Source organism: Hippocampus bargibanti, linkage group LG17, assembly GCF_051943395.1.
Source record: "Hippocampus bargibanti isolate YZ-2025 linkage group LG17, ASM5194339v1, whole genome shotgun sequence".
In the NCBI taxonomy this organism is placed as follows: Eukaryota; Metazoa; Chordata; class Actinopteri; order Syngnathiformes; family Syngnathidae; genus Hippocampus; species Hippocampus bargibanti.
This window is the reverse complement of record NC_142750.1, coordinates 8042873-8051968: the sequence shown is the minus strand read 5'-3', so window position 1 is coordinate 8051968 and position 9096 is coordinate 8042873. Positions and strand designations below refer to the sequence as shown.

Sequence of the window (9096 nt, the reverse complement as noted above, 5' to 3'; positions counted from 1 at the left end):
TGACGGATTACCAGGTAAATGCAGGCGACGTCACTCAACCCGAGGGCCAATAGGAATAGAGATCCTGACAAGGGGAGGCGGGATTTCCTTGTTGAGAACGGCAACGCTGATTTACAGGTGCTGTAATAATCAGTCGTAGAAATTTTAGTTTGGGAGATATACGGGTTTTGTTCTTAAAAACTGTTTTCGGTTAATATTTGTCATATCAGTGATATTAGTTGTTCAAAAACTAAGGCAGGAAGGGGTTGTTTTTTCCTTTGTCACGCAAAAAAGTTTCACTATTTTTAAACGAGACCATTATTGTCCAGTTTCTGGGAGACCATTTAGATAACCTCGAATTTTGGACAGTCCAAATGCCGGTCAAGTAATGTAAGTGACATTACTTACCCATTATAAATTGGCAGATTTCTAGCGCTTCTTCTAAAGCCTTGTTTCCAGTCCCACCATCTCCACAGGAAATCAAACGCCAAGGGTGCCTCATCACATGATGTTGCTCGGCTTGCATCCAACGACGCTTTCTAAAAGGATTACCTTTCAAATATGTTAATCTAATTATGAAATATTTCTCCATTTGTTGGTACTTTAGGGAGAGTACAAAGAATGATCACCAAAGGAATTTGATAATTATCTCAACATGATTGAAAAAAATATATATATATATATATATATATATATATATATATATATATATATATATATATATATAAAAAAAATATATATACGTATATACAGTATCATAAAATCAAGGGAATATTAGAATATATTATTCGCCATAGGATTGAAGACCAGCGCAATGTAATGTATCTCGACATAAATCTTGTGAAAATGAGATACCTTCTGAAGAAACCTTCTCATCGATGGACCACTCCTGTACGACTGAGAGCTTACACAGACGAATGAGATAACTTTTATTACAATCTTTATTGATGTAACTCTTACGGACATGATATAAAAATATAAGTACAAACTACATTCATTCCAGTAATGACGGATTTTTTTTCATAAAATATTGTACGACACAATCCCATTAATCCAAAAGCTAACGACATATTCACCTCAATTGCTCTTCCGGAGACTAGAGAAAGCCTGACCCGTTGTGGTCATGACTGAAAAGTGCATGTTACGTTCTCCAGGCAAAATTGTGGAGGGAAGAAGTCAATGTTGTCATGAGTGAATGCAAGAAATGAAGTCAAATTCTCAAATGCATATTTTATGATTTAAGAACAATGAGTACAATGTTACAAAAGTCACTAAGTCCGCTTGAGGTTTTCTTAATCATCTTTTAGACCTCCGTAGACAGCAGTGGGAACGCTCTTCTGTTCCAGCTGCACTTCTGCAAGTAGAGAGACAACATGGGATAACAATGAACATGATGCCTTGGGTGATAAATTCCACACAATCCAAAGAAAAATAATAATAATGATAGTAATAATTTAAATCCAGTCAGGTCAACTCACCTTCCGGGCCTTGTCCATCGTCCTCATCGTCATCAATATCAATCTCATCAGGATTGGCTTGTTTGGCCAGCTCAGCCAACTCAGTGCGGGATGTGTCACTCCTGCACATGCAGAAAATAAGTTTATTCTTTTTTACCTTAAAATATATTAACATTTGTAAAATATGGGCATATAAAAAAGGAAATACCTGATGAAAAGAATCTTTTCTTTTGGTTTAGGCTTATCCTGTTCTGCCTCTGCTGCAAGCTGTTGTGCTTTTTGCTCCAACATTTTCATGTCGTCGATTCCCAACTGGCCAGGGGCAAGATCTGACACTGGACACACATGTAAAAAAGGCTTAATGCAATTAATGCTCAGTTACTAAACTCCTGTATCGGAAAAAAAGAACTGAAACAGTGATTTTACCGGTGCCCGTGGAGCTTGTTGTAGCCTTCAGCATCTGAGATGACATGAAGTTGACCTGAGTGTTGTAAGTGGCCTGGACGCTGCGCTTGATTCGCAGCATCTCTCGAATGGTGTCTTCGTTTCCGTGGCGGATCTCAAATTCCTTCCACGTCTGCCAGAACACAGCTGTGACCTGAAGGGGGAAAACAAATTATAAATACATGTGAAAATCATTGGTGGAAAGGGGACACTTGTCACTAGGAGGTTGCTCTTACCCTGGGGTCGCAGATCTGGGAGCAGTAGGAATAGATGGCTCTGGCCCGATCAATTTCACCCAGTTTGCTTTCCATGTCTGCAAATCGCAAGCACATGTCCCGGGAATGCTCATCGGGGAGTACCTGGAAAAATAAGGAAGGGTGGTATCATCTCATCTCATTTTCCGTACCGCTTATTCCTCATTAGGGTCGCGGGGGTTGCTGGAGCCTATCTCAGCTGTCTTCAGGCACGAGGCGGAGGACACCCTGAATTGGTTGCCAGCCAATCGCAGGGCACACAAAGACGTACAACAGTCACTCTCACACTCACACCTAGGGACAATTTGGAGTGGTCAATCTGCCTGCCATGCATGTTTTTGGAGTGTGGGAGGAAACCGGAGGACCCGGAGAAAACCCACGCGGGTCCGGGGAGAACATGCAAACTCCACACAGGGAGGCCGGAGCGGGACGCGAACCGGCGACCTCTGCACTGTGAAGCCGGTGTGCTAACCACTCGGCTACTGGGCCAGGGTGGTATCAATGCACCGCAAGTAAGGTATTTAAAGATAGCTGGTGAGTCATAACGACAGTTGAATGTACCTCGATAGATTTCTGGTAAATGGCCCTGGTGTACGTGACGCCATATATTTCGGCCGCTCTCTTGATGTAGATATTGAACATCTGGTGTTGCTCCTCATTTTCTACCGCCTCCGTCGCTCTTTCGTAAACAGCCATGGCGTGACGGGCCAGTCCGTACTCCTCTTCCAGCTTGGCATACAACAGGTAGATGGCTGAAGCACAATGCAGGACAAGTTTGATATTAGAGCTAAAAATGTGGATGATAACTGATGATTTTCCAAGAGCTACTCACTCTTGGCGAATTTAGCAGGGCAGCCATCGAGAGCTTGTTCAAAGAGATCTCTGGCTCTCTCCAGCTTTTTACCAGCGTATCGGTCAATGAACTTGGTGAGGTAAGTATTCCAGATGTCGTAAACATTCGGCCACTTGAAGAGGGCGATGCCACGCTCATACGCCTGCAGGCAAAGAGCATTCAACAGAGTCCAATAGTGCATACATTTATATAAAATATACATTGCCGGATTATTACTTTGAAGCTCTCTTCAAAGTATTGGTGCTCTTCGAGGAACATGGCGTAGTTGATGATGATCTGTGGCGTGGCGATGCGCAGGTCAATAATGCGGTCATACACTGCTTTTGTAGACTGGAGGGAGATTAGAATTAAGCAACATGTTGACAGTTCACATAAACACTGGATGCATTCGCAACCACAAAAATACAATAAAATGAATGAATGAATGAATAAATAAATAAATAAATAAATAAACACATGCGGATACACACCTGGAATGTGCCTAGACTCTCTTCCAAGTCTGCCAACATGGACCAGACCTTCAAAGACTTGTAGACTCGGTTTTGGACGGGCTCAGAGGCATCAAAGTACTCAGCCTTCTTGGATGGGATGGCTGTTGCTTTCTGGTATATAACAACACTAAGTGGTGAGTCCCATTGACATCATAAATATTGTACACATATAAAAACAATTGCATTTCTCAATCCAGTGGGGATTTCCACACAGACAACTACATACCCCCACCAACCAAAAAAAAAAAAACAACCTAAAATGACCCAGAATAAAAAGACATGGCTCACCCTGAGTATCCTTAGTGCTTGCTCATAGTTTTCGTGCCGGAGTTCCATCTCTCCATATTCACACCACACTGCGGCCAGGTCGTCCACCTGCTTGTAGTTCACTTTGGTGGCCTTCTCAAAAATGGTCCTGGCCTTAATCACACAAAACATTTCAAATATTTCCTCTACACATCATCCACTCGGTATCCTCCAGGCTGCTTATACCTACATCATCAAGCTGCTTGTTGTCTTCATAGAATTTAGCAAAGGTGACCCAGAGCGTGTGAGGCTTCCCAGTGGCTTTCACGGGATCAACAGTCTGCACCGCCTCCGTGTACGTGTTAATGATCTGGAGAGTGGATGAAATGTAGTTAAGGTACTCGTTATATAGTGCTCCAGTACTGTGATGCAGATTGTTGCTATTCACAGTAGGTTTCGGTCCCGATCACTCGAGAATAGCTAGCTAGGGTTAATTGTATTTGTGTGTTGGGGTATGTCGTGTTGGTTTACCAAATTGTTAGTCTGCATATTGTCATCTGTTACATGACCCGAGCAAGTGTGTTCATTTTGGATTTGTTTACAGATGCTCCGCAACTTACGAACAAGATATGTTCCGAATGGTCGTTCGTAAGGTGAATTCATTCGTAAGTTTCTTCAGTGCTATATTTTGTATGGAATGTTATGTTTAAGGCTTATATACATATGTTTAAGGCTTATATAAGTAACCTGTATTGGTTTGTACTGAAAAATAAACATTACATGTTCATAAGTAGAGGAGCATATGTATTTCGCTGTTTGATCCATTCAATAAATAATTCAAAGTGGATCAATGATTTGAGCTTAACCGAGCAACAGATTGTATCTCAAGAAATGTGTATGATGAGGCACTCGAAAGTCAAAATAACTATATCACGGGTTCAGTAAGCATACCTGTCAACCTTGACCGATAGCTGCCCTTAGTAATGATTACAATTCCTGTATAAAAGTTGTAGTATGCCATACATTATTTGAAATGATAAAAAAAGCTATGCGAATGTTATGCTTTTATTAATCCGACCGTACGGAGCAAAAAAATATATACGATTGAGAATTACATTTGCTGGTTTGTCGTGACAATGGTAGCAATCGGCGGCAGCATTGTCATTGGCTACCTGCAGTTGAGACAAACTGGATTTGAGCCAAAATGGTCTTTGTAAGTGTCAAGGACGAACGATCAAAATAATCCAACAGTAAGATTGGTTCACAATTTAAAAAAAAAAACATTCCCGTATAGAGGTTGTAGTACGCCGTACATAATTTGAAATGATAAAAAAAAAAACAATAAAATACGGGAAAAATGTATACGTTGACAGGTATGACTCTGTAAGGGTGAACAGCCCAAAAAAATATCACCTGTCTTGGAATGCCCTCATACAGTTTGACACGTTTATGCCACTCATGGACATTGTGGGGGTTCTGTCGTAACAGCACACTGTTCAAAAGAAGAGGTCGCCGTGTTATCAGCTCCTCAAAGCGGGCGAGTCGAAGCTCGGTGTCGATGTCATCTTGGGGAGTGAAGGACAAAGTGAATAAACAGAGTGAGACAGATTAAACGCTTGGATGTGCAGGCACCGCGAAACAAACCATCTTCGTCCTGTCCCATCTCGGAGGTGGTTTCCATCTTTGCTGCGATCATGCTCTCCTCAAACTGAGCGTAACTGTCAAAGACTTGTGTGAAATCTCTGACCGTTACCACGGTAAGAATGGCCTCCTCATATACATCACGGGCCTATAAAACACACCCAAAAAAAGTTATGGTCTTACTTCCCATTGTATTTAATGTATTTCCTCATACACTTTCTAATCTGCAGTGAGTAGTGATCATCGATTGGGGTATGGCATTTATACAGTGATGCATTTATTAATTCAAATAAGCATCCATTAGAGCTATTATTCAAATAAATGCGGTTTAGAATACCCAGATTTGTGTGCTTTGGACAACCATTTGTTGACAAACCTTTTCAAAGAGGCCACTCCTGATGTAATAATCAGCCAAGGAGCACCACAGCTTCCCAAGCTGGTCTGTAAAGCGAGTGAGACCACCCCGTATGATGGCACCAACATTTAGAGAAGTCACCTTGTCGGGGTTCTGCGAAATCAGGTCACATAACTCGTGCCACAACTATCAAGAAAGATATATAATTACAATTATGTCATGTTAGAGGAAAATATAAATGTATGCATTTCCAGGAAATGTTGACAAACTTACCTGGTAGTTAGATTTGCCTTCTTTGGACACAAAGCTTTCATCATTGACAACAGCCGCTAAACGTACAGCAGCTTCATCCAAGCGGCCAACAGACTTTAAATACTCAATGTAATCTTCTGCATTCTCTGGAGAAAGCTGTACATACACACTTTTTACATTTTTAAACAATATACATGGAAAGCATCACCAATTCTTGCTTGTCAGTACCTTGAGGTATCTGCGGTAGACTCGTATGGCTGTCTCCGGCAGTGGCAAGTTTCGGACAAACCGAAGATAGAGAGGCCAGATGCGTGGATGTTGAGTAACAGGAAGAGCTCGGAGCGCACGGTCAAATGATCGCCGACTCCTTGTGATCTTACATTGCAACACCAGGAATTGGCAATAGTCAATCCATATCCTGGGCATCTGAGGTCGCAGCAGATGGAAGCACAATTTCAGTAAACAAATTTTACATATAAACTATTTAAATCAAATAATTGGCTTTTGGACATTGTGTGTAACCTTGTGCATGAACACCAGTGCTCGTTCATGGCAGTTGTTGATTTCTTCATACACTGGTTCGTTTATACATTTCCCTTTGACTTGTTTCCTCCTTTCCCTCAGGTAATTGTACCATAGTTTATAACTGGGAAAGAATAGATAAAAAATACACAGTTGCACCACACAGCCTTTGCTTTTTTACTTACAATATTGTGCGTAACTTTGAAAAGCGCATACCTTCCGGGCAGCTCTTTCAGAGCTCTTTCGTAGATCATGTTGAGGACGGTTTTGGGCGCATTTTGTTTAAACTCGATATAACGCATCCAGCATTTAACCGAATATGGGTTTCTGATAATCTCCTCCTCATAAGGCAGATCATCTTCCTCCTAATAAAGCGGACAATGAAATCAGACATGGCAAGTTAGACACATTTCAATAACTGTACGACCACGACTGTTTCAATACATTCGTCCGTATTTTTTTCCATGGCAAAAAAATGTACACAGCATAACCAAATACATTCGAGTGACAAACTACAATCACAACACGTTCCACAACAATAAACATTATAACGCTAGAGTCGCATATGCAAAGCAAGCCGAGCATTCTAGCAAGCGTTAGCCTTAGCGATTAGCAACTCGCTATTTTTCCGTATATTTAGATAAACAGTTCAACTGAAATAAAACTTACAAAAATAACATCCTGTTTTCCGCTGACCGACGGCATTTCGACCACGGTAAATGGCTGCTCAATGTGAATCTGTATTGTTAGCTTTGGCTAACGTTAGCTAGCGGTCGCTGCCAGGCGTGCAAAAAATTATAGACCGTGACACACTGACAAACTGTGGTCACGTGTCTCCCTGTAAACCAATGAATTTGAAACAGCCGTAAAGTCCTATCTTCTGTCGTAACACGTAAATATTGAAATATTAAATGAAAGACAGGTTCATGGTAGAGTGAGAGTACACTTTGCTCATCCTGCTTCCTACAAAGACAAAAAGCATTTTATGAAAATAAATACGTATATGGAAATATGACAGTGGGGCGGCCCATTATCGAGTGGTGAGCCTGTCGACCGGAGGTCAGGGGTTCATAATATCCACATTTTAAATGGTTATACATTCAATGGCAAAAGCATTATGAGAATTATCTCGTTAACACTTGGCTTTGTCATCAAATTTCAGACAAAGTATTGCTGTCGCTTGACGTACACATTTTCTGAGGCTGAAGAAAAATGGACATTACAAAAATCGCATTTCATTCTGAGGTGTGGTCCCACAAGCATTGTGCTGCCGTGATATAATTTAGTTTGACTCACCTATAAATGTAACATTTCAGGCTACCATAATGATGGATGAGTAGTTAAAGAAGTAGCAAGGCACCAGCGCTCACATGGAGAGGATGAAGATGAACCTGGAGGTCACTGTCAAGGACTTGCAGCATCGCCTGGATGAGGCCGAAAGCCTCGCCATGAAAGGTGACAAGGAGCAACTACAGAAACTGAAGGCTCGGGTACCATCTGTAACTTGCAGTATTCATAAAATATGATGCAGATGATTAAAGGCAGCACCAATAAAGGACATTTCATTTTCTTATATTATTATTTTTTTTTTTTCATTTTTTTAAATCAATTAGCTTTGATCTTATTGTGACATCAGTGACTCGAAAAAAAAACCATGAAAAGATGAAGATTTCACCCCGTTGAACTAACAACAACCATATAGTTGAAGTCTGCAAGGGGAAACATGCATCACGGAGCATTAACAGATGTCAGCGAGTCACCATATCATATGCAGCAAGTGGATTCAGTGCAATTGGCTCGTGCGGAATTTATTTTGGGCCCTGATCTCAAATGAGTTGCCAAGTGTTGACTTATCCATTTAGGGACACACATCGCTGGCACCTGAAAAACCTTTGGGTATGACTACATCTTTAATTCTATTACAGGAATATGAGATGCGCGACATACAGGTAATGGAAGACTGACCACGTCTGGGTATGTTTGTCTGGGAATGTTTCCGAATTAAATATGAAGCATTGCGGTATGTTCTCATGATGGAGAATTACAACTAATTATCCCACACGTTGTACCTAATTTGCGGGGACATCACATCTTGAAGAGACAACAAAAGTGTCTTGGTTAAGAATAGATTTCCAATTAGACCGTAATTCATATCTTAAGTGTTGCATATACATTTCAGTCAGTGGCAGAAAATAGTTTTTCTGAACGAGGCCAATTAACTGAAGGCAGGGCGGTAAGCGTCTTTCACGGCAAAGATTCCAAACACGCAAGTCTCCTGCAACTCAACACCAGTGGAATTCTGATGTGTCTTCCAGCCGTCAAGCCATCATCTCCTTTAAATTATTCTAGATTAAAGATGATTGATGTTAATGACATGTTGCAATGTTGTTTTAAGTCAGGAACGACATTTATTAGAAGCGTACACAAACAATATTTCATGAACGAAATGGACGGACTTCAACAGTGGCATCACTTACGTTCTCACACTTGGTGACAATGGAGATCCAACATCCAGACCTGCAGCATTTTTTTCCTTCAATAACCGCCTTATTAATTTTATCTTGCTTATTAAATCATTATTCTACATACAGTTATCATTTAC

At 40.9% G+C, this 9096-nt stretch overlaps 1 protein-coding gene and 1 long non-coding RNA gene across 2 annotated transcripts; one reads left to right on the top strand and one right to left on the bottom strand.

Moving 5' to 3' along the window:
- Positions 1-913: 913 nt before the first annotated feature.
- xab2 (XPA binding protein 2) lies at positions 914-7214 on the bottom strand. The gene is made up of 19 exons (XM_089019024.1): positions 7164-7214; positions 6711-6859; positions 6495-6618; positions 6201-6398; positions 5994-6128; positions 5742-5906; positions 5369-5513; positions 5138-5289; positions 3975-4094; positions 3767-3898; positions 3458-3589; positions 3204-3317; positions 2967-3129; positions 2696-2886; positions 2117-2239; positions 1863-2034; positions 1645-1771; positions 1458-1558; positions 914-1333 (listed from the first exon to the last, which is right to left on the bottom strand). The coding sequence occupies exons 1-19, from the start codon at positions 7197-7199 to the stop codon at positions 1272-1274; spliced, it is 2541 nt and encodes an 846-aa protein (XP_088875150.1). The 5' UTR covers positions 7200-7214; the 3' UTR covers positions 914-1271.
- An 8-nt stretch (positions 7215-7222) lies between these two features.
- On the top strand, positions 7223-8052 carry LOC148885515 (uncharacterized). The gene is made up of 3 exons (XR_016118093.1): positions 7223-7553; positions 7657-7739; positions 7811-8052. It is a non-coding gene; the product is annotated as an uncharacterized LOC148885515 (long non-coding RNA).
- Positions 8053-9096: the final 1044 nt, after the last annotated feature.